General features: G+C 33.1%; 1 protein-coding gene across 1 annotated transcript; it reads left to right on the top strand.

Moving 5' to 3' along the window:
• The first annotated feature begins 9,200 nt into the window (after positions 1-9,200).
• LOC142233244 (uncharacterized) lies at positions 9,201-22,244 on the top strand. Its single transcript, XM_075304099.1, has 4 exons — positions 9,201-9,246; positions 10,326-10,351; positions 10,929-12,118; positions 22,086-22,244. The coding sequence occupies exons 1-4, from the start codon at positions 9,201-9,203 to the stop codon at positions 22,096-22,098; spliced, it is 1,275 nt and encodes a 424-aa protein (XP_075160214.1). The 3' UTR covers positions 22,099-22,244.
• The last annotated feature ends 4,914 nt before the right edge of the window (positions 22,245-27,158 follow it).

Here is a 27,158-nt window from a genome sequence, read left to right as displayed (position 1 = left end):
ACGATGTCAGCCAAGGACCTCGAAACCTGAAGAGACTTTATAAACCCAAGATTGGCCAACTTTGACATGGAATTGTAGGATCTGGTAATAGGTACTAGGACTACACAATACCTTCAAAATTCTAAATTTAGATGTTGACATCGTTACCTCATAAGGACTTGGTGGTGTTATCATTCCTTCACCTCCCGCAGCAGCAACGAGACATTTTTCGGACCAGGTTGGAGGCTTACAATTTCAAAGTTTTACCTCCTTATAAAATGATTTCGCTAATTGTTTTCTTGAGGCCACAAAAAGCGTATTGTTAGTAGATCCTTCCGATTTCTCGATTTGGTTTCTGGGCAACACGATGGTATATTTTACATTCGACTTTTCTGAAATATTATATTCATAGAGGGCTGAAATTATTATTAATATTATTTCTGAAATATTATATTCAGAGTGTATATGAACCACAATTATCAGTAGATTTACCGGATATTTGGAATCTAATATTGTCTTGTAATTATAAAAAAAAATATGAACAACTGTTCAAATTTTGATATAGCCCTCAATATAGTCAATGCCTCCATTTTACCTTTTGTGCTCCTCAAGTCACAATTTTAATCTATTTTACCATTTAGAAAATATGTTTTCTATTATAGAGTGCATATAAAGGGCAAACTTCGCATTTTATATTTTATTTATTGGGACTATAGGAGTTTCAATTTTCATCTGAGCTGTCTGAAGTATTAATTCAGTTTTATTTTGGGGCCACACTAAAAAAGTGATTGGAACCAAAGTTTGTGGCCTTCAATTAAGGATTTTGGTTTTGATTCTAAGCCAAAGAATCGACTTCCTTAAAATATAAAGGCATATTTTAACAAGCAGCGTAACTTTATACCTAGGTTCTAAAAATTAAAAATTACTCGTACTTGAATCCAACAAAAAATTAATAATTTCTTTTAATTTGAAAACCTTCTCCAAAGAACTTACAAGGAAATGGCACCGCGGCGGGTGTAATTTTTAATTGGATTTTCATTGTTTTAATTTTTGCAAGATTTTCTAATCTTTTGCGAGACATTTAATTGTCGAATATTAAAATTTTTATACCCTCCACCATAGGATGGGGGGTATATTAACTTTGTCATTCCGTTTGTAACACATCGAAATATTGCTCTAAGACCCCATAACGTATATATATTCTGGGTCGTGGTGAAATTCTGAGTCGATCTGAGCATGTCCGTCCGTCCGTCCGTCCGTCTGTTGAAATCACGCTAACTTCCGAACGAAACAAGCTATCGACTTGAAACAAGTAGTTGTTATTGATGTAGGTCGGATGGTATTTCGTATAGCCCCCATATAAACGGACCCCCAAATTTGGCTTGCGAGGCCTCTAAGAGAAGCAAATTTCATCCGATCCGGCTGAAATTTGGTACATGGTGTTAGTATATGGTCTCTAACAACCATGCAAAAATTGGTCCATATCGGTCCATAATTATATATAGCCCCCATATAAACCGATCCCCCGATTTTGCTTGCAGAGCCTCTAAGAGAAGCAAATTTCATCCGATCCAGCTGAAATTTGGTACATGGTGTTAGTATATGGTCTCTGACCAGCGTTGCCAATTTAGCTTTTTTCCCGCTAGATTTGGCTTTTTTTGAAGACGTTTAGCGGGAAAAAAATGCATTTAGCTTTTAGCTTTTTTTCTGCCTTTTTTTCATGACCCTTTTAGCTTTTTTTAGCTTTTTTATTTTCGACATGTTCCTATTGAAATGTGGATAAAACTTCGTTTTTATCTAAGTCTTGCTGCCAGAATAAGGGCTTCCACATATTTCAAAGCTCAATTGAAGCCTTAATAATTATTCCAGCCATTATGCGGGCATTTTTGCAGCAAATACACCTTGTTGTAAAGTTTTTTCCTCGTATTCATAAAAGTTATCGTAAACTTTAAATCTACTATTACCATACAAATTCCTTATATAAACTGTCAGTAAATTATTAGGAATAGTAGCATTTGACTCGTTTATCCTTTTTATGTTATTATAATACGTATTCTAAAGTTATTATGATATTACTAAATTAAAAAAATAGATGTCAATTGCTTTGTACACTGAAAAAATATTGTCGTTAGCACGTTTTTAAAGCACTGTGATAGCTCATGCAGAAAAAGCTGAAAAAACGAATAAATTAAAATTTGACTCGGAATCAATACCAAAATCATTAGTGTACAAAATCTTTGGAACCGAACATAGAAATAATTAAGGAAATAAAGTTTTGAATGTGGTATTATTTTTTAACATCAAAAAAATACAATCTAAAACAAATCTGCTATTTATTCATGGAATGGATTTACATTTACGAAAATTGGACAACAATAGATTTGTATGGGAAATTTTCGAATAACGAATTTATCATTAATTCAGTTAAAACGAAATATATTGATATTTTCTAATGCAGCTCTATGTGATATTGGACTTGTTGATGATTAACCAGCTGATAATTGCAAGTTTACGGGGAAAAAAGTTTTTACTGGGAAATATAAATGAAGGACTTCCAGTAAAAATTTGTGATTGTCAAAATGTATCGAGTACGCAAACAGAGCTAATATGACTTAGATTTTCTTACAGTCTCACAGAAATGGAAAAAAATGAATACAATTAAAACAACATGCATTTTAAGTGAAATAAAGCCTTTAAGTTTGTTAAATTTCAATCAAAAATGTGACTTTTGATACAAAAAAATTTAGCTTTTTTTTCTAGCTATTTTTTAACATTTTTTAGCCTTTTTTGGATAGTTTTTTGCACAAATCTAGCGGTTTTTGGTGAAACAATTCTGGCAACGCTGTCTCTGACAACCATGCAAAAATTGGTTCATATCGGTCCATGCAACCATGCAAAAATTGGTTCATATCGGTCCATAATTATATATAGCCCCCATATAAACCGATCACCAGATTTGACCTCCGGAGCCTCTTAGAAGACCAAAATTCATCTGATTCAGTTGAAATTTGGTACGTGATGTTAATATATGGCCTCAAACACCCATGCAAAAATTGGTCGATATCGGTCCATAATTATATATAGGCCCCATATAAACCGATTCCCAGATTTGACCTCCGGAGCACATCAGAAGAGAAAAATTCTTCCCATTCGGTTGAAATTTGGTACGTGATGTTAGTATAGGGTATCCAACAACCATGCACGAATTGGTTCCTATCAGTCCATAATAATATATAGCTCCCATATAAACCGATCCCCAGATTTGACTTCCGGTGCCTTTTGGAGAAGCAAAATTCATCCGATCTGCTTGAAATTTTGGTACGTGGTGATCGTATATGATATTTAACAACCATGTGAGTTGAAATTTGTGGATGATAGTCTTTCGTAGAAGTTTCTACGCAATCCATGGTGGAGGGTACATAAGATTCGGCCTGGCCTATATACTTGTTAATTTTAAATCAGCCAAATATTTTCGAAGGTTTGTCCAAAAGAACTTCATCGGATGTGGGAAAACACTGATATACTCTATCAGTGTTTTCCCCGGTTGGACTAAGAAATGTTTGTGGAACGACTTTCAATTTTTTTGGGGAGTAGGGTGGTAAAACAACTCCTTGAAATTTTTTTAAGTTAGAGCTGAAGTATTCATTAGATAATCACAAAATAAAATTCAGTTTTATATATTTATTTACTATTAACCTTTACTTCAGCACAAACAACAAGTAAGAAGACTATAATATCTGATATTTCTATTTATAAAAACAAAAGACAAGTTGATTAAAACGTGCCAACGTTTGTATAAATTTATTTACTTGATTTGCCTTGATATACGTTCAAGTGTTGCTTAACTTTAATAAGGACATACTTATAGAAGAGCTTTCAATCAAATCACTACAACTCAATGGATCAATACATATTCATTCATTCATTCAGTCACTCACTCCCACACTCCCTCACTCACTTATTGTTCTTGGTAAACAATTCCTAAAGACCGAGAAGTATGATGGTATTGCTGTAACTGAAAGTTGGAATATTCGATAACGATGAATGAATAGATTGTTGATATGGAGAAACTAGGATGTTTTCTCTTTTCAAAGCCCATATAGAAGCACACACACGCACACACATCCATGAATAATAATTTAGCTTAGAGCGCATACATGTATGTATACAATCTTTTGTGCTATCGAATGGCTTCTGGTATTTCATATAAGTGAAATGTTGTACATGTACAACATGTCTAATAGTACATTACAGTATTTAAGAGTACATGTGTGTGTGTGTGTTTACTCGTATGTTTGAATAAAGTAATTTTCAAGATGAATGCAATTTTAATTAATGGAAAATCAAACTTCACTTCAACAAATCAGTAGATGAAGCATAACAAATAGAAATCATACGAGCATCTTATATACAAAGGATATTATTATCCTCTTTTTTTGTTTTGAAAGCCTCTACAATAGCATGAACTACTAACAGACATCCAGAAAAACAAGTAATAATATAAATACAAGCAGTTTCTTTAATTGTTTTTCTTCTCTTCTTGCCAAAGGAACTGATGAAGAATAAACAAAAAGGAAAAACGTTTTCCCAGAACCATTGCCATGAATAAATTGAGCATGTTTCTTTTGTATGCAACAACATTTTTGAAGTTTCTTTCTGCCCAAGTATGTTGTGAGTGACGTTGATATGAGTGATGAAAAACAATGATTGAAATCCCAAGAAGAATCTTTCATTTCATTGTATTAATTCGCTATTGATATTCATTCACTCATTTTTTATTGGCATTAACATGGCAGATTCTTTGTTTCCATTCCATCATATGAGATAATTTCCATATATTTATGTAGGCAGTAATGAATTTTTCATTCTGAGTATTTGAAGAAAAGGTGATACACTCAAACAACGTGTATCCTACTCATTCGCACTACACTTTCAAAATTCACTGTAACTATTCATTGACAACTATCATGTCCCTCATAAAAAAAGGATTCCAAGTCAATGATGTAGCTTCTTTAAAATTAATTTTTACGGAAGTGAATGTATTGTTCTAATCTAGGCTCTATAAAACTAAATTACAGTACATATCTCACTTATCGAATTTGCATGCTCTTTTTGGATATATCTGTGGTCACTACCTATAACAGCCTATGTCTGTTTTTCAATATTTTCAGTACAGGAGTTTAAAGTTTTGAATCTTCACTGAAAATCAGGAGAAGGTGTTTTTTGGATCAGGATTAATTACCTCCCTAGAAGAGATGCACACATGAAAAATTTAGAGCAAATAAATTTAGATACGCTGAATACGATGCTGCTAATAAGTCAATTGTGGCCTAACTCGAGTTAGGCTGTTAAGGGTTGTGACCACAGATATTAGCCAGAGATAATCTGTATGAAACTTTTTTAGGTTTGTGACAGTCGTAAAGTTGTAAACTCACATAAGCGTCGTATACTCAAAAAAAAAAGTTTACTTGGATCCAAAGATTTTGTCCTTCCCTTAAGGATTTTGGTATCGATTCCGTGCCACAGATACGGCTTTAAAATAAAGTTTTTTTTTGCGACCTATCTGGTTTTAAATCTAGGTCCAATAAAATTAAAATTAGGATACAGATCTCATTTATCAAATTTTCATTCTCTTTTCGCGGTTTATTAATAGCGAACTCAATATGGATCTAAAATATATTTTTGAAACTTCACGCCAAACGGATTAAAATTCTTGGTAAACGGATAAAAAATAGTTGGTAGAATTCTACCAAAAATTTTAGATTTTTTACTATTTGCCAGATTGGTAGAATTTATGATGGTTTGGTAGATTTAACAATATATTCCTCTCCAAATAAGAGGTACTTACATTTTCTAAATATACAATTTTCTATAGAATGAAAATTTTGGAAAAATTTTCTATAGAAATAAAATTTTTACCAAAATTTTCTATAGAAATAAAATTTTGACAAAATTTTCTATAGAAATAAAATTTTGACAAAAATTTCTATAGAAATAAAATTTTGACAAAAATTTTCTATAGAAAATTTTCAAAAAATAGAAGATCTCAACCTAAAGGGTGATACGGTCAAAATTTGGTCAAAGGAAAACGCGTATAAATCGGTGAAATCGTTTATTTAAAAAATTAAATTAAATTTCTTTTTCAAGTTCAATTAGTATAAAATTCAGGAAAAATATTCAGTTAGGCTTTCGCTTTTCCAAATCCGAATTGCCGGGCCTCAAGCTTGACACCTGCCATCAGATTTGTAAAGCCACCTTGTCCACCTTCTTCGCCGCAGAAAGCCAGTTTGCCTTGAACTGCTGCTCGTCCTTAGCAGTTTTTTTTTTTGGTCTTCTTTAGGTTCCGCTTGACAATAGCCCAGTTTTTACCAAAATTTTCTATAGAAATAAAATTTTGACAAAATTTTCTATAGAAATTAAATTTTGACAAAAATTTCTATAGAAATAAAATTTTGACAAAAATTTTCTATAGAAAATTTTCAAAAAATAGAAGATCTCAACCTAAAGGGTGATACGGTCAAAATTTGGTCAAAGGAAAACGCATATAAATCGGTGAAATCGTTTATTTAAAAAATCAAATTAAATTTCTTTTTCAAGTTCAATTAGTATAAAATTCAGGAAAAATATTCAGTTAGGCTTTCGCTTTTCCAAATCCGAATTGCCGGGCCTCACGCTTGACACCTGCCATCAGATTTTGTAAAGCCACCTTGTCCACCTTCTTCGCCGCAGAAAGCCAGTTTTCCTTGAACTGCTGCTCGTCCTTAGCAGTTTTTTTTTTTTTTTTGGTCTTCTTTAGGTTCCGCTTGACAAAAGCCCAGTATTTCTCAATTGGGCGGAGCTCTGGCGTGTTGGGAGGGTTCTTGTCCTTGGGAACCACCTGCACGTTGTTGGCGGCGTACCACTCCATGGCCTTTTTACCGTAATGGCAAGATGCCAAATCCGGCCAAAACAGTACGGAACAACCGTGTTTCTTCAGGAAAGGCAGCAGACGTTTATTCAAACACTCTATCACGTAAATTTCTTGGTTGACAGTCCCGGATGCCGTATAAAACTCCTGTCCCGGAAGCTGCTTGTAGTCGACTTTGACGTAGGTTTCGTCGTCCATTACCACGCAGTCAAACTTCGTCAGCATCGTCGTGTACAGCCCCCGGGATCGCGCATTGGCCGTCGTATTTTGTTTATCATCGCGATTTGGAGTCACTACCTTCTTGTAGGTCGATAGTCCGGCTCGTTTTTTGGCTGGATGCACGGTTGTAGACGATACACCCAGCATAGTTGCGGCATCTCGGAGAGAGAGGTTAGGGTTTCCTTGAAACTACCGGCAACTCTCTTTGTCGTCTCAGCGGCTTCCGGTTTTCGATTTCCCCCCGATCCAGACTTCCTGGCTGTAGACAATCGTTCCCCAAACACTTTAATAACATATGTAACCGTTGATTTGACAACTTTTAGCGATTGTGCCAGCTTTGCGTGCGAGTAGCTCGGATTTTCGCGATGCGCGAGCAAAATTTTGATACGCTGCTCTTCTTGCTTTGACGGAGCAACATTCTACACACACACGCCTTCAAAATGAGGGGTGTTCAGGTTTTTTAAATGCAAAATTGAAAGAAATACGTCAAGTTTGTATTGACCAAATTTTGACCGTATCACCCTTTACAGTACGTGTGTGCGTATGATGAATGCTTATAAATTTTCATGTTACGTATACGCAACACAACACCATCTCATATGCTCATTGAGTATTCTTCTCCTTTTAATTTATTTTCTCAATGTTTTTATCTTTCTCATTATGACTCATTGTACTCTGATTGCCTTCATTAAACTTTGCGTGTATTGGTATTGAAAAGTGAAATATCTTAATTAACTCAATCAAAAGTAAAATAACATGAGATTGCTTCCATATTTATCATCGTACGCGTTAAAACAACCACACAAGTAAAAGAAAACAATATCACGAATTCTCAAAAAGGATGATTGAATGCGAGAGTACGTTGTGTTGTGAAATTGCTGTAATATGGTATTATACAATAATTTATGGCATTTAAACGTTTTGACTTATTGGAACAAGAGAAAGCTAATATCAATGTTTATTAAATGCTTAAGTGTACTATATACTAGTTAGTGTGGTTTTGCCAAATATGACCATTCCGTGTGAAACATATTACTTTAGGTAGATATTTAAAAAAAAAAAAACATTCGCGAAAAATTCACCACCATGGTATAGTGGTAGAAGGTGAATAATGGTGGAGTTTTCCATTCGGTTTGTAATCGAAATTTCGATTTCAGACTTGCTTGCCCCAACTAGGGAAAGATACAAAAATTAATTTTTTAAAATATATTGAATTTAAAGAAAATTTTGTAAAAGATTTATCTCTATAGAATATTTTGTCAGCATTTTATTTCTATAGAAAAATATTTCAAAGCTTTATTCCTAGACATAATTTTCTAAAAAAAATAATTTATATAGAAAATTTGTCAATATTTTATTTCTATAGAAAATTTTGTCAACATTTTATTTCTATAGAAAATTTTGTTATTTAGATAAATTTTGTTAAATTAAATTAAATTTTTAACACTACTTTTATTAAAAATACGTAGTTGTTTTAATAATTTTACTTAAAGTATGCAAAATAATGACTCTGATATATCGATATTATTTTGTTGAATAGTCTCAGATTTTGGAATTGTAAAAGATGAAACTAAATTTTGCTCTGAGAGTTTTACATCCCCCACGGAAGTTACCGCAGTGCAATGGAACATGCCCACTTGGCATGCTCATGGTCATGGGTTCAATCTCAATTTAGACCGAGCAGTATTGGAGATTTTTCCCCAAATTGGGGATATTTTTTCGTGGATGGGGACGAAATTTTTGAGTTAGGACTTGCAGTGACCCTTTTTCGCCGGAAAAGTACAAACCATTGAAAAAAACGTCAGGTTCCTCTTCACGGTCGTATAAATGATAGACCAACTAGAAGAAAAACGACCGAAAAATGACAAAGTTATAAGCAATTGAGTGAACAAATCCGATGTCAAATCATGCATATATGAGCCACAAATAAACAAACTCTACGCATTTTAGAAGAAAACATTGTGTACTTGTGTGATTTAGATTAAAAGTTGTAGACTTCACAATTTGGAATTAAAAAAAAAAGTACCGAATTTTTTCGAGAAAAGTACCTACATTATTTCTGTCGTAATATTTTTTGGTATGTTTATTAAAAGTAATGACTTGGGAAGGAATTCCAAACTTTAGCTCTTTATATCGATTCGGTATGGACTTGGGAAGGACTTCCAAATTTTAGCTATTTAAATCGGTTTGGATTCTCTTCCAATTTATATATTTTAGACTATATACACACAAAACAATATCACCAAATTTTTTCCAAATAATATTTTAATTAAATTCTCAAAGATTTTCAATTAAAATTTTTTTTGGCCCAATTTCTTTTTAATTGAAATAAAAATCAATCACAAAACTTAATAGTATCAATTAAATTTTTAATTGGATCAATCAATTAATTAAATTTTTAATTATCAATTAACTTTTTAATTGGGTCAATGAATTAATTAACGTCAATTAAAATTAATTAAAAATTATTTGTTTAATTGATGTTGGTGATTGATATTATCATTTCTGCGATTGAAAAAGTTTCAATCAAAAATTAATTGGATCGATAAATTTCGTGATTGATGACAAAAAAGTTTTTTTTTGTGTTTACTATTGTAAAATTTCACATTTTTTAAATTTATGAAAAGTATCGATTTTTTTCGAGAAAAGTACCTACATTCTTTTTGTCATAATATTTTTTGGTATGTTTGTTAAAAGTAATGACTTGAGAAGGAATTCCAAACTTTAGCTCTTTAAATCGATTCGTTATGGACTTTGGAAGGACTTCCAAATTTTAGCTATTTAAATCGGTTTGGATTCTCTTCCTATTTATATATTTTAGACTATATACACACAAAAAAATATCATCAATTTTTTTCCAAATAATATTTTAATTGAATTTTCAAAGATTTTCAATTAAAAAATTTATTGGCTCAAAAAATATTTTTTTGTGTATCAATTAAATTTTTTAGTGGATCAATCAATTAATTACATATTTAGTTATCAAGTAAATTTTTAATTGGATCAATGAATTAAATAACTTCAATTAAAATTAATTCATCATATTTGTGATTGAAAGAGTTTCAATTAAAAATAATTGGATCGATTAATTTCGTGATTGATGACAAAAATATTTTTTTGTTTTTTTGTGTGCTATTTTCAAATTTTACATTTTTAAATTTATGAAAAAATAGCGCCGGGGTATAATACAATCATGGCGTGTTTTATACACTTTTTGAAGTTGGACAATTATTTTATTTTCAAATGGTAAGCATAATAGTAGTAGAAAACTAAGTTTGTTAGTAATTTAAATTAAAATATATTTTGGTTTTAAAACTTTAGTATAATTTTATTAGTTTTAAGTCGTTTTTGTATTTAACGTTAATATCTTAATTAGTATATTATCATAGTATATATTGATAGCTTAATTATTTTATTCCCAACAAAAATATTCCTTGTGTTTCCTTTGTGATATGACCCAAAAGCATGTTTATCCTTGTTTGTCTTTAAATGTTTTAAGAAACTCAAAAAAAAGTTCAAAAAAAGCATGGAATTTGTTTTTATTATGGCCTGTTTTTTTCAAATCCTGAATGTCATTACAATTATGGTGTAGCATTATTATTATGTTGTTGAATGATATGTGTGCCCTCCCCTAAGATTATGTCAAAACAACTTTCAAACCAACAGTTTTTTGGTAAATCCCAACTTTCGTATGTTCTTGTTTCTTCCCCCCCTGACTTAACTGATTGGAAAATAAAAACCAAATCGATTTTTCGTTTCCAATTTGCAAAAATTAATCCATCATGATATGTATATGACAAACAAAATACTAAAACCCCTGTAGAATACCATCACAACCAACACCTGTATCACCAATAATAGCATTGGCAATGATAGGCTTCATGTGAATGGAGGAGCTAATAATTCAACATCTCATTCACTGTCCACAACCTGCAGTGAAGATGATTTGGAAGAAATCGACGAAGAGCCCAGTCATACCGAAGAGGATGATGAACAGCTTCATCATTCTCTTCATCACCGTGGTCATGATAGCTATGATGATGACAAGAGTGAAGTTTCCTATGATGAATACGATGATGGGGCTTCAATTAATAACAATCATGCGGAAAGCACAAGCCCTAGTGGTAATAACAATGACAGTGGTCCAGCTGTATCTCCAGCAAATATTGAAGAGTATGGCTCTCAAGTTGATACAACATCGCCAACAATTAGACATTTTGTATCAATGAATCGCCACCATCCCATCAATTTAGATAATTGTAATGCCAACAACAATCAGCAACAGCAAACGCAACAACATACAATATTGCCCCAGCAAACGAGCTTATTATCCCCTAATGCAAATACTACCATGAAATGTTTGAATACCCAGAATAATGCCACTACCCAATCCTCACAAACCCCACAACCCAAATCCACAATAACCCCCCAGACACCTGCCACTTGCCCCAGCACCATGAATAGCAATAATGTAGTTATTACAACACAACCCTTATCATTTACGGCTACCACAAACTGCAATAATACTGCCACAATCCACCAACATCACCCAGTCAATAGTGATAGTGCAACAGCAACAGCATCTACACAACATCAGCATCAGCATCATAGTAATTCCCCCATACAGGGCTTGCAACAAATTGAAAATTTACATAGCAATTCCAATTCAAATTCCAATTTAAATTCTCCCCAAATCCCTAAAACCAGCACTACTACCTATAGTTCCAGTAATGGTCACAACAACAACAACCATCATACTCCATGCGGCAACAGTAACAGTAACCTCATGGGAGGTAGTGGTGGTGGTAAATTCTCAACGACAGGAGGAACTGAAATATCGCCAGTCTCGTTATCATCGACATCGACTTCCTCATCAATGTCGTCTGCAGGAGGGCCAACAGCAACTACGACAAATACCATGCAATGCACCCAAAATCAGTTACAAAATCAAAATCAAAATATTTCCTCCAGTTTAGAGATAATCCTTTCCCCAATTATACTAAGTAGTCGACGGTAAGTTTTCTCCTTTTATTTTGTGTTTGTTTTGTGTTCCGTATCACCCCTTGTTTCTTCACTTGTTCAGTTTCTGGTTAACGATTTTATTAGATCTCTTGTATTTATCTATATTCACTCTCCCCTTGCACAAATAGTGAAGGGTTCTCTTCAATTGAGTTCTATTCATATTTTTGTTTATTCCAAACTACAAAAGTTTCATTTTGTACAGATATTTTATTTACTGCATTTGAATTTGATTATCCTTAAAGTTAAAGTAAATTGTAGACAATAACTCCCCCTTATAATGTAAGATTAAGAATTAATTATATAATTAAAACTATTGAAAAAACAACACTTTCGAATGCTGTTGTAAATAAATGCTAAAGTTTCTTAAACAAAAATAAAAAAATTAATTAAACAAAAAAAAATAATTAAATTAAAGATTTCATGCAAAACATTACAATTAAATTTTAATAAAATATAAAAAATATTAAATTTCTTTAATAGGAAAAAATCTAAGCAAAAAAAACAATCCGGTAATTAGAATTTTTATACCCTCCACCATAGGATGGGGGTATATTCACTTTGTCATTTCGTTTGTAACACATCGAAATATTGCTCTAAGACTCCATAAATTATATAAATTTTGGGTCGTGGTGAAATTCTGAGTCGATCTGAGCATGTCCGTCCGTCCGTCTGTCTGTTGAAATCACTTCCGAACGAAACAAGCTATCGACTTGAAACTTGGCACTAGTAGTTGTTATTGATGTAGGTAGGATGGTATTGCAAATGAGCCATATCGGTCCACTTTTACGTATAGCCCCCATATAAACGGGCCCCCAAATTTGGCTTGCATACATTCTAAGAGAAGCAAATTTCATCCGATCCGGCTAAAATTTGGTACATGGTGTTAGTATATGGTCTCTAACAACCGTCCAAAAAATGGTCTGCATCGGTCCATAATTATATATAGCCCACATATAAACCGATTCCCCGATTTGGCTTTCGGAGCCTCTAAGAAAAGCCAATTTCATCCGATCCAGCTGAAATTTGGTACGTGGTGTTAGTATATGGTCTTTAACAACCATGCAAAAATTGGTCCACATCGGTCCATAATTATATATAGCCCCTATATAGACCGATCCCCCGATTTGGCTTGCGGAGCCTCTAAGAGAAGTAAATTTCATGCGATCCGGCTGAAATTTGGTACATGGTGTTAGTATATGGTCTCTAACAACCATGCAAAAATTGGTCCACATCGGTCCATAATTATATATAGCCCCCATATAAACCGATCCCCCGATTTGGCTTGCGAGGCCTCTAAGAGATGCAAATTTCATCCGATCCGGCTGAAATTTGGTATATGGTGTAAGTGTATGGTCTCAAATAACTATGCAAAAATTGGTCCACATCGGTCAAAAATTATATATAGCCCCCATATAAACCGATCCCCCATTTGGCTCGCGGAGCCTCTAAGAGAAACAAATTTCATCCGATCTGGCTGAAATTTGGTACATGGAGTTAGTATATGGTCTCTAACAACTATGCAAAAATTTGGTCACATCGGTCAATAATTATCTATAGGCTCCATATAAACCGATCCCCCGATTTGGCTTGCGGACACTCTACGAGAAGCAAATTTCATCCGATCCGGCTGAAATTTGGTACATGGTGTTAGTATATGGTCTCTAATAACCATGCAAAAATTGGTCCACATCGGTCAATAATTATATATAGCCCCCATATAAACCGATCACCAGATTTGACCTCCGGAGCCTCTTGGAAGACCAAAATTCATCTGATTTAGTTGATATTTGGTACGTGGTGTTAATATATGGCCTCAAACACCCATGCAAAAATTGGTCAACATCGGTCCATAATTTTATATAGCCCCCATATAAACCGATCCCCAGATTTGACCTCCGGAGCCCCTTGGGAGAGCAAACTTCATCCGATTCGGTTGAAATTTGGTACGTGATGTTAGTATATGGTATCCAACAACCATGCAGGAATTGGTTCATATCAGTCCATAATTATATATAGCCCCCATATAAACCGATCCCCAGATTTGATCTCCGGTGGTACGTGGTGGTAGGATATGATATTTAACAACCATGCCAAACGTGATCCATATCAGTCCATAATTATATATAGCCCCCATATAAACCGATTCCGAGATTTGGTTTTGGAGCCTCTTGGAGAAGCAAATTTCATCCGAGTCAGTTGAAATTTGGTACATTGTGCTAGTATATGGCCGTTAACAACCATGCCTAGCTAGGTCCATATCGGTCTATAGTTATATATAGGCCTCAGATAAATCGATCCCCAATCACACAAAAATTGGTCCATATCAAGTTCATAATTGTATATTGCCCCCATATAAGCGACCCACATATTTCAATTCTGGCTCCCTACGTACCGTGCAAAAGTCCATATCGATTCGTAATTATTTGTAGACTTAACTATACATAACTTTTTTGTTTAATATATACCACGTATGGACTAACTCACAATTTAGAAAACGATGTTAAGAAGTTTTAAGATACCACAACCCAAGTATTTCGATTGTGGATGACAGAAACATCTACGAAAGGTTTCTTCGCAATCTATGGTGGAGGGTACATAAGATTCGGCCTGGCCGAACTTACGGCCGTATATACTTGTTTTAATTGAGGCAATCAATTATTTATTTATAATTATTTACCTTTAGACGAAATATGTTGTTTTTTTGTTAGAGGTACTACGATTTCGTTGGTCTTAACTATAGTTGGATTTTTCTGTTTTTTGCATTTGAGTGAAAATGTAATGAACCATTAATTTTTTAGGTATAAATAAACTCATAATTCTAGACCAAAAGTTTCAATTATATTTTGAATTGAAAACAGTATCAATTTTAATTAAAATATTAATTAAGATAATTAATACTATACATAATAAAAAAGTAAATATTGTCAATAATTTTTTTAACTGATTTTTTTAATTTGGTTAAAAGTTAATTGTATCTGTTACCACCATATTCATGAAGCTCCATTAGTACTACATTAAATAGTACTATGGTCATATCAGTCATATGCCAGTTAGGATCTTAAGTATTCAAAATTTTTCAGATAAAGTTAATCGGAGAGAAGATGTTTGCAGTTTACTTTCTATTAACTGGCAGTTAACGCAAAATAGAAATACATGAAAATGACCGTAAATCTTATTGATTACACTTTCAATTTCAAAGAATTTTTTAATTGGACATATTTTGGAGATATTTTTCTGCAACGATATATATACACCAATGGGAAAACCTAATAGGGGAATTGTCCATGCGTTACAAATTAATTACAAAGTTAGTCCACTGATGGGTGGTAAGGTCCCTTTTATTCATGAAAATTCGGTCTTCATCTTAAATATGATGATTTATCACTTTTCGTACTAATTAATACATATAGTCGTGAACAGTCCTATTTGAGATCAGGCAAAATACAGAGTTATGAAATAATAAAAATTAAAAACTTCCAAAGGAAGCTGACCACCCATCGGAGGTTTAATATAGTCCTTCTATGGGTTTCCTTTGACTCCCAATTTTTGTTGAAGGTATATTAAGTTGTTAATATGTGTGTCTTTTTTTGCTCTTTATAACCAATATAACACATATTCCAGAGAATTGATATTCAATAAATAATAAATGTAATATGTGCTCCCTTAAAAAAATCAACATATAACGATATTATAAATATCCATCTTAATTGCTAATATATTTCATCGACATCATAATAATATACTAAGAATTATAGAGTATGAAGCTATAACGGAATTGTTTACATCCCATTCAGGAACAATTTTTCCTCTTATCAAATTATATATAAAAATTTATTATTATAAGTGTTTTCCGCCATTTCAGTATTCTGTTTTTGTGTTTTTTTTTCGTGTTTTGCTTCTATTGAAGAAAAATTCCCCTTAATAGTATCATCTGATGAGGCCTTAAATCCAAAGCCAAATGTATTCTCCCCCTCCCCCAAAAACAGTCGATGGTAATAATTTTCCCTATTTTATGCTGCGTTGTAATGCAAACAGAAAAAACAACGCGCTCACACACACACACACACTCGGCAATGGAGAAGAGATAAAGAATCATCATTATAAATAATATACGGGGATGTATGAATTGTTATTTTAATGCTAAAACTTCCTTACAAATGCCATCTACCAAAGCCACTCATCCTCCTCCACCCCCCCCCCCCCCCCCTGTTTTTGCCCACATATATGGGGGGATGTTACTTGACTTTTGTTTTCTGAGCATTGGTAACAAAAAAAAAAAAAAAAAATAAGCGGTAGGGCGGAACATCCTGGAAAGGTTGTTTTTGTGAGGGTATCAGACGTGGAGCCTTCTGTTCATCGCGACCCATACTTCCTTATTTAAGACATTGCATAAATATCAAATACAGGAAGGATATTTACTGTTTGAAAAAAAAAAAGTGAAATAAAATAATGTCTGTTGAAATATTTGTATTATTTTACTTTGCGAATGTTTCAACACGTGTCATTTTCCATCAGGGAGTAGCAGTTTGGTGCCTTTGCTATACCCTCAAGAATATTTTAATGTGATCTAAGGCAACATAGGTTGTTATTTCTACTTATTTTAATAGACTCCATAATGGAAATGTGGCAATATATGCAACACATATTTTTGGTGGGAGTTAAAAAAACTCAAATGAACTCTTTTTGCAGAATTTGAAGCGGTTAGAATGTTAAGTTTATTTCCCGGAAATTCAACAATTGAGATGTGATATGACATATATCTCCACATCTGATATCATGGATATAAGTATAAAAAAATACTTTATCTCCAGGTTGCTCGCCATCGGATTTTTTTTATTCCAGAGAGGACAGTTCATACCACTTCATTATACCCTCCACCATAGGATGAGGGAGTATACTAACTTTGTCATTCCGTTTTGTGACACATCGAAATATTGGTCTAAGATCCTATAAAGTATATATATATATTCTGGGTCGTGGTGAAATTCTGAGTCGATCTAAGAATGTCCGTCCGTCCGTCTGTTGAAATCACTCTAACTTCCGAACGAAACAAGCTAACGACTTGACACTTGGCATAAGTAGTTGTTATTGGTGTAGGTCGGATGGTATTGCAAATGGGTCATCCGATTCATCCGATTCGGTTCAAATTTGGTACATGGTGTTTGTATATGGTCTGCAACAATCATGCAAGAATTGGTTTATATCGGTCCATAATTATATATAGCCCCTATATAAACCGATCCTCAGATTTATGTCCATATTCATAATAATTTACTGACAGTTTATCAGAGGATGTTGTATGGTAAGAGTAGGTTTAAACTGTACATTAACTGTTATGAATATGGGGATTAAACTCCGGAGCCTCTTGGAAGAGCAAAACTCACCTGATTCGGTTGAAATTTGGTACGTGGTGCTAGTATATGGTCTCAAACAACCATGAAAAAATTGGTCCATATCGGTCCATAAATATATATAGCCCCCATACAAACCGATCCCCCAGATTTGAACTCCGGAGCATCTTGGAGGAGTAAAACTCACCCGATCCGGTTGAAATTTGGTATGTGGTGTTAGTATATGGTCCATAATTATATATAGCCCCCATATAAACCGATCCCCAGATTTGAACTCCGGAGCCTCTTGGAAGAGCAAAATTCATCCGATTCGGTTGAAATTTGGTACGTGGTGTTAGTATGTTGTCTCTAACAACCATGGAAAAATTGGTCCATATCAGTCCATAATTATATATAGGCCCCATAATAGGTTGGCTGATAAGTCCCCGGCCAAACAAAGAAAAACACATTTTTTTGTCAAAATTCGTTTTTATTATTCAACATAGTTCCCTTCAAGAGCGATACAACGATTATAACGACCTTCCAATTTTTTGATACCATTTTGGTAGTACTCCTTCGGTTTTGCCTCAAAATAGACCTCAGTTTCGGCGATCACCTCTTCATTGCAGCGAAATCTTTTTCTCTGCGAGCATCCTTTTGAGGTCTGAGAACAAGAAAAGGTCACTGGGGGCCAGATATGGAGAATACGGTGGGTGGGGAAGCAATTCGAAGCCCAATTCATTAATTTTTGGCATCGTTCTCAATGACTTGTGGCACGGTGCGTTATCTTGGTGGAACAACACTTTTTTCTTCTTCATATTGGGCCGTTTTGCCGCGATTTCGACCTTCAAACGCTCCAATAACGCCATATAATAGTCACTGTTGATGGTTTTTCCCTTCTCAAGATAGACGATAAAAATTATTCCATGCGCATCCCAAAAAACAGAGGCCATTACTTTGCCAGCGGACTTTTGAGTCTTTCCACGCTTCGGAGAAGGTTCACCGGTCGCTGTCCACTCAGCCGACTGTCGATTGGACTCAGGAGTGTAGTGATGGAGCCATGTTTCATCCATTGTCACATATCGACGGAAAAACTCGGGTGTATTACGAGTTAACAGCTGCATACACCGCTCAGAATCATCAACTCGTTGTTGTTTTTGGTCAAATGTGAGCTCGCGCGGCACCCATTTTGCACAGAGCTTCCGCATATCCAAATATTGATGAATGATATGACCAGCACGTTCCTTTGATATCTTTAAGGCCTCTGCTATCCCGATCAACTTCATTTTACGGTCACTCAAAATCATTTTGTGGATTTTTTGATGTTTTCGTCGGTAACCACCTCTTTCGGGCGTCTACTGCGTTCACCGTCCTCCGTGATCATTTCACCACGCTTGAATTTTGCATACCAATCAGTTATTGTTGATTTCCCTGGGGCAGAGTCCGGAAACTCATTACCAAGTCAAGTTTTTGCTTCCACCGTATTTTTTCCTTTCAGAAAACAGTATTTTATCAAAACACAAAATTCCTTTTTTCCATTTTTTTCACAATAACAAAAGTTGCTTCACAAAAGACGCTCTATCTCACAAACTAATTGACTTACAGACGTCAAATTTTTACACGAATCATTTGAAGGTTGGAACTATATAAAAATAATATGCGTTTAATACTAGCGACGTCATCTATGTGCCAGATCGGGGACTTATCAGCCAACCTGTTATAACCGTTCCCCAGATTTGACCTCCGGATCCTCTTGGAGGAGCAAAATTCATCCGATCCGGTTGAAATTTGGAAATTTGGTGTAAGTATATGGCCGCTAACAACCATGCTAAAATTGGTCCATATCGGTCTATAGTTAGGTTAGGTTAGGTGGCAGCCCGATGTATCAGGCTCACTTAGACTATTCAGTCCATTGTGATACCACATTGGTGAACTTCTCTCTTATCACTGAGTGCTGCCCGATTCCATGTTATGCTCAATGACAAGGGATCTCCTTTTTATAGCCGAGTCCGAACAGCGTTCCACATTGCAGTGAAGCTTTTAAACCCCTCAGAAATGTCACCAGCATTACTGAGGTGGGATAATCCACCGCTGAACAACTTTTTGGTGTTCGGTCGAAGCAGGAATCGAACCCACGACCTTGTGTATGCAAGGCGGGCATGCTAACCATTGCACCACGGTGGCTCCCATCGGTCTATAGTTATATATAGCCCATCTCCAATCACACAAAAATTAGTCCATATCGGTTCATAATCATGGTTGCCACTCGAGCCAAAAATAACCCAGCAAAAAAAGCGTCGCCAAACAAGTAATGAAAATGTTCTTTTTGGATCCGGAAGTGGTGCTAAATTGACGCAGAAGCAATGAATTTGACATGGGCTTGTCATAGGACGGAAGTCCTCCATTTCAATAGCCGTTGCACTGAATTTGTACCACTTCTTTAGGTGTGATCCAAATTCAATGTTTTGGATATAAATTAAAAAATTATGTGATATTTTGTCAAATAAATAATTTTTATAATTTTTAATGGATTCTAACGCTTGTCGGAAACGTTTGACCTCAAATATTTTCAAAAATGCACAATTTTTTCACATTGGATTTAGCATTTTTGTCGACAAAATTTAAATGATTTGTACCATTTTATGAATTCTTACTCTGTTTTTAAACTTTTTGAAACAATCAAAGTTAAAATTATCCATTAAAAGTATGAAAAAACTATATATATAAAAAAATTGAATTAAAAGAACTTCCTGGGTAGTTAAAACAAAGAACATTATTGGGTGTGCATCTCCTGGAAGTGTTTTTAGAGTTGTGCCTTTGGAAGAACTTCCAAATTTTTTTTGCTGGGAATCTACCAAAAATTTATTTCTATAGAAAATTTTGTCAAAATTTTATTTCTATAGAAAATATTGTCAAGATTTTATTTCTATAGAAAATTTTTTCAAATTTTTATATCTAAAGAAAATTTTGTCAAAATTTCATTTCTATAGAAAATATTGTCAAAATTTTATTTCTATAGAAAATTTTCTCACAATTTTATTTCTATAGAAAATTTTGTCAAAATTGTATTTCAATAATTTTTTAACTGACTTAGTATTACGAGTTTGATTAAAAAATTAATTGATACAATTAATTGATACAATTAATTTTTTAATTAATAATTTTAAAATGTTCAATGATTGATGTATTTGGATTAATGTTTCGCGTTCGATTAAAAAGTTAATTGTATCAATCAATTTTTTAATTGGAAAAATTTTCAGCTTCAATTAATTTTTTAATTGGAAATATCTTGATGATATTTTTCTGTGCACAATCTGGTGTAGCTTCCATATTTAGAAACTTAAAAGTTAAATTCGGAAATTATACCATTTGAACCGGTCTTCTTGAAGGAGTTTCTTAAAATCCATGTATAAATTAAAATAAAATCAATTAAAATAAAAATAAAATAAAATAAAATAAAATAAAATAAAATAAAATAAATTAAAATAAAATAAAATAAAATAAAATAAAATAAAATAAAATGAAATGAAATGAAATGAAATGAAATGAAATGAAATGAAATGAAATGAAATGAAATAAAATAAAATAAAATAAAATAAAATAAAATAAAATAAAATAAAATAAAATAAAATAAAATAAAATAAAATATAATAAAATAAAATAAAATAAAATAAAATAAAATAAAATAACATAAAATATAATAAAATAAAATAAAATAACATAAAATAAAATATAATAAAATAAAATGAAATGAAATAAAAATACTGATGTCCACAAACTCCTTGAGATATCGGGACATTGGTTTACCATAAATTTAAAAATATTTTATTCCTAGAATATTTTAGCAAAGTCGTACAAAAGACAACGGATATAACAATCGCTTAAAAACACACAATTCTAGATTCTTATATTCTTGTTTTCTTATATTCATAGGAAAAAGAAGGTTTGGTGTTTTTACTAACTTTCTTATATGCATAGGTTTTCGAGATGAGCTTATATCGTTTGCTTACGGTTTAAATCTTAAGATTTAAAAAAATATAATTTATTAAAAAAATTACAATAAATGTTTTTCTAAACCCAATACATAGTCTTCATAAGATCATTGACGAAAAAAAGTCACCCAAAAATTAATTAAATAAAACAAACCATCATTACAACGATGACACATTTTATGACATTTTTATATAACAAATCAAAAACGTAAGGTCCCATTTAATGACAATACTAATTTGTATGCATTATGTTTTGCTTTATCTAAAACCTCATACCCCAATATAAATAATTTGCTATGAGTCCATTAGCACAACACTAACAAGCCACATTACAATTTACATTAATTATAAGCTTACGTAAAAACTAATTCTAAGCACTTTACCTTCTGGACCATAAAATAGCATATCAAAAATTCCTCAAATTTTTTTTTCAGTAAAAACAAAAAATATTAAAATAAACACTAACCAAAAAGAGAACGTTTTTTTTCGAATATATATATTTTTTTAACTTAAATACTATTTGTTTATGCAGCAAAAGCTTTTATTAATTATTCGAGCATTACTCATTTTCATTTATGTCTTATCTTCTTTCTTTTCCCCCCGTTTTCCCTCTTCTCTTGTTTTTTCCATTCACAGGGCACAATCGTAGGTGAAATGAGTACAGAATTGTGAGAATTAATGAATTTTAATTTGCAACAACCGGCTCCACAATTGGTCCTGCCACCACCAAAGCCTCCACCTTCAGCATTATTATCGCAACAGCAGCATCAACAGCAGCATCAGCAACATCCGCAATCGATGCTCCATATACCCACCATACAGGTGGCCACTATTAGTATACCAGGAATAGAACAGCCACATCATCATCTTAGGCAACATATACAGCCGCAACAGCCTGCTCAGCCTTATCATCCTCATCATGAGGAGGAAGAAGTATTGCCTCTTCCGAATCAGGAAACATTAGCCGGTGTCCCACCTCCCACGGTCTTTTGCAAACGATGGTTGCAACAACATCAGCAACAGCAGCAGTAGCAACATCAGTAAATGAAAAGAAAACAAAATGAAAACATGTAAATAGCATCAAAAAGAAAATAGAAAACAGGAAAGGACATTAAAAACAGACAGTCTGAGAGCAAACAGAAGAACGAACGAACGAATGGACAGACAGACAGACGGACGAAAACATAGCTGCTACACAACTTTATTGTACTTAAATGAAAATATTTAGCTTTTCTTAGTCGCTTGTACAATTTTTTTCTTCGTTTTTTTTTCAAATTTTTGTTCGTTTTTCTTTAGATGTTTCTCATTACCTCTTAAATACATTCTGCTTACAAAACCGAAATATACGAAAAAACACTAGCTACAATGAAGAAAAACAAAACCTAAATAAATAAATGAAAATAATTTAAAACGGAAGAAAATCTGTGTTAGGAAGAGCTGAATTAAAATAAATGTGAGCTTCAGCATTACTATTCAACAGAGTAATGTTTATTAGGGTGTCCAGAGCAATCGCTTTGTGTGAAGAAATTTATTATTAAAATTTTGTAGTACTACTCACAATTACAGATTCTATGAGGGTGTTTTTAATTTATTAATTTTTTAGTTTTTAAAATCAAGTGCTAAATCCGCTATCTCATATATTTGATATGAAAATTGTCTATTCCGATTTAATTAACCTTTAACTGACCACGTGGTGGTAAAATTTACATACATAAAATTTTTCGAAATATTGTTTTATTTTCATTAAATACAATCAACAAATGTAATAATGATAAAAAAACTATTTTCTTATAGGAAAATAATTTATGCAAAAGAGGGGGTCAAATTTACCCCACGTCCAAAAGTACGCAAAAAATTTCACCTCACCCGTTAATGGTTAAAAACCTTTAGAAGTAAGACATGTAAGTTTGCGGTTTTTAATTCGCATTTTTTCTAGTTTATGAACGTGAACGAACGGTAACAAAATTAAACAGAAAAGTTCACGAAAACTCATAACGGGATGTTGACGATTTCGTTCAGGGGTGTTTGTTTTTCTTTGGCCATGAAATTCTTAAAATATTCGTTATGGCAACTCCGTCGGTGGTGCAATGTGCTAAAGCGACTGTTAACGTGAATGGAGCAGACAATCCAGGTTCGAGGCACGGTAGCGGATTTTTTTATAAATTCGTAACTATTATGTTTATATTTGGTTCTGATCTTTTTCGGGACTTCTCCATAGTGTTCAAATTTTTAAATGCTTCGCTAATCCACACTCCTACATTGGCGGACATTACCGATACCTAAACTCAGCCCGAGAGGACTCATTCAACCTTGCCTTCTCTAAGAGTACACACTGAAGATACCTTTCGTGCATACACACAAAAATTTTTTTCTAATTCAATAACGAAATTAATTGATCCAATAAATTTTTAATTGAAATGTCTTCAATCACAGAAATGATAGTATCAATTAAAAAATTAATTGAAGGTCAATTAAAAAGTTAATTGATCCAATTAAAATATTAATTGATACTATTATTTTTGTGATTGATTTTTGTTTCAATTAAAAAATTTGTTGAATCAATTAAATTTTTAATTGAATATTTTTTTAAAACTCAATTAAAATTTTAATTGGAAAATTTTTCGTGAAATTTTTTTGTGTGTATGGTAACCGTCGAATGAATTTCGGCAAGTTTATGATCATGCAATATCTTTCGCTATTGATATCAGTGCTGTCAGTTTTTATATATCCTACGGGAAATTGGTGCTATTAGTCGCTGGCGGAAATATCACTATTGTTCAGCATATTGCAGGAATGCTTCCTTTCCTGATACTTCGTTTAAAATAAAATAGGTCCTTAAGAGGTTAGCAAAGACTACCAGTAGACAACTAAACTGTTTCTGGACGTGTATTTTAGAATGAGTCCCGTCAATGACAACCCATGTTAACGTAACCGGTCCTTTCCATAATTTTGATCATTACTGGGGCTGGTCCTTACACACCAGGGACTAGTCCTGGTGTGTATGGTCCTGGCGTTAATTCATTTCTCATAGGCTATTTACAATCCTCGGATCGTATTCGTATTGATCCATTATCGCTTAGACATCCTGTACAACGATTTTGTAATACGACAGACGGAATAAGTCCGCCACGTACTCCCAACCCCTCCCACCTGAGCTAACAGTGTAAAAATTGATGCTATTGGGAACATGTTTCGGAGTTCTTTTAGTCCATAACTATCTACTACGCGTGGCCCTTGGTTGCAGATGGGACACACATCAGCTGTGCTGCGACTGCACTCGTCTGTTCTTAGTTGGGTCAAAACTACCCTGACCTACTGCGGGAGGTATCTTTCTAAAAAGTCTGTAAGTTCTAAATGAATATTATAAGACATGGATTGAAATTACATCCATTTGTTGTTTTTTGTGTCGCTCTCAACTTCATCAATTACAAATTTTAGAAAAATTTTGGGCTTCAGCCGATTTTTACTTTTTTTGCCGAACATCGGCTGAGGATCTAGATCGTCGTGTCCAGTGGCTGCTTCAATGCTCGAAACACTTCGGTAACTCGAAACTTTAGGTATATCGAACAGGTCCTGGTATTCTTTTAACTCTCAATCGTAGCATAGCACTTTCCTTTCATTGATGTCTTTCGTTTTGGAAGGAAGAAAAATCCGCCTTGACCAAGTCCGGTATATATTGATCTTTTTGAGGTAATTTGGGATCGTCGTTGATGATGATGTTCAACAGTTACTTTTGGTCAAAATTTAGTAATTTTAGAACAATCTTCGCTGCATTACCTGTCATACCTAGAACATATCATATTCCAATATCAAAAACAAAATAAATTTCTTCACTGCTTCAATTGGTTTTTTACGTGCTCGGGCGATCAGGACGAGCATCATCTCGGCGTTCCTTAAACAGGTTATATGACAATTGAACTTGTGTTCTGCTCATAGTCGAATCACCGAAGGTCACAGTCAATATTTCAAACGGCCTTGGGCATTTAATTTCATTTTTTGGATACAAAATTAAATAAATATCGAAAGTCAAAACATAACACTTACCAATCCAAAATTGCAAATATTGCTAAAATATATATTATACATGTTTACCAACACGATATAAAAGGGAAGATCAATCATACATCCAGAAAAAAGGGGCTCTAATGCCAACTGAACTTTATTTTAGTTCGTGAAGATTACTTGATTTTAGTTAAATTTTGCACAATATAACTAAATGTTCATTATTTGAATAATTTTTTGCTAACTTTAATGAACTAAAAATAAGAAAAAAAGTTGTATACAAATATAGTGCAAAATTTTACTAAAAAATAAAATAGTTCATATTTTCCTAAAATGGCAGAAGTTTGCGTAAATTGAGTTCATAAGTCTCTCAAATGAGTAAATTTTACTAAAATTGTACCTGTCTCGAACTTCGTGCAGCGCTAAAGACATTTTAACAATTTTTAAATCCAATTTTTGCTTTCAACATATGAAATTTTCTTAAACAACAGAAAAATTTTATTATTTTCAAAAAATTGTCTTCAATTTGACAAAAAGTATTAACTTATTTGTAACATGTTGCAATTAGAAAACTATTTTAGTTAAAATTTTCTAAAATAAACCTACATTTTCTTCCGCGGTGGGTTCACTTTTTTTTGGGTGTACCTAACTCAAGAAATTGGAAAACAAAGTTTTTTTTATCAGACCTCAAATTTTAGCCCTGTTCCTGTATATCGAACGAAAACCCATTCGAAGGAAAAGCAGTCACGCTAATTCGAATCAATTTGGGATTTTTCGATTTTTAAAAATTCGTTTCGTTTGTATGAGAATACATTGATTGTAAAAAATGATTATTTTCAATTTTTTTCTCCTGAGAATTCATTTAAATGTTAGCAAAGCTTTTACTTTTTGCTTGACACATATTGTATACGTTAGTTTGCTACTCGACAACAAAATAAGAAGTGACTTGCCTTTCGAAATAAAGGAACCAAAATCATTTTTTTTTTTCGTTTGGAATACGAAAGAAATATTTCCTTCGATATACTGGAACAGGGAATTTCTCTTCTTTTTCAAAGTGTGTCAACTTTGGTTGGGTGTTGGGTACGAAGACAAACTGCACCAGTTACAAAATAAATGAAACTCTTATCATAGGATTTTTGGTTTCCCTTATTTCTGATGTTGGTTTAAAGGCTGATTTCTGGATTCTTCGATTTGATTTAAAATCCATTTTCATGATCAGTAAAGATGTTGGACTTACCTTTTTTTGTTTTTTTAGTTTAATCTTATTTCAGTTCAATTTTATTGGCGGTTCCACCTAATCAACAAATTTTATATCAAACTGCCGGAAAAGGGAAAATAAAATAGCAAAAAGGCAATCTTTCCATTAAATTTCCTTTTTCTTCATCTTCTTGGTCTTAATGAAAACTTTCTGTAAGAAACTATTTGTTTCTTTTAATGTTTATTTCCTTGTCTCTGATGTACGAATGAATGTTGGCACACTATTCACAGGATGTTTCATTAAGAACTGTAGAGATGACCTTACGTAAGAAATTCAAATGAGAAAGGTTTTAAATTTTATTAAAATTTTCTGTGAACATTCGTTCTAAATGAGAATGGCAATAGTGAAAAAATTTAAAGGAATACACCAGAATACAAGAATATATATGTTATACAATTAAACAAGTGAGAAAGAGAAGAATTTAATCAAATGTTTAAAGTAAAAATTTA

This window comes from Haematobia irritans, chromosome 1 (assembly GCF_050003625.1).
Source record: "Haematobia irritans isolate KBUSLIRL chromosome 1, ASM5000362v1, whole genome shotgun sequence".
NCBI lineage: Eukaryota > Metazoa > Arthropoda > Insecta > Diptera > Muscidae > Haematobia > Haematobia irritans.
This window is presented reverse-complemented; position numbering and strand designations above follow the sequence as displayed.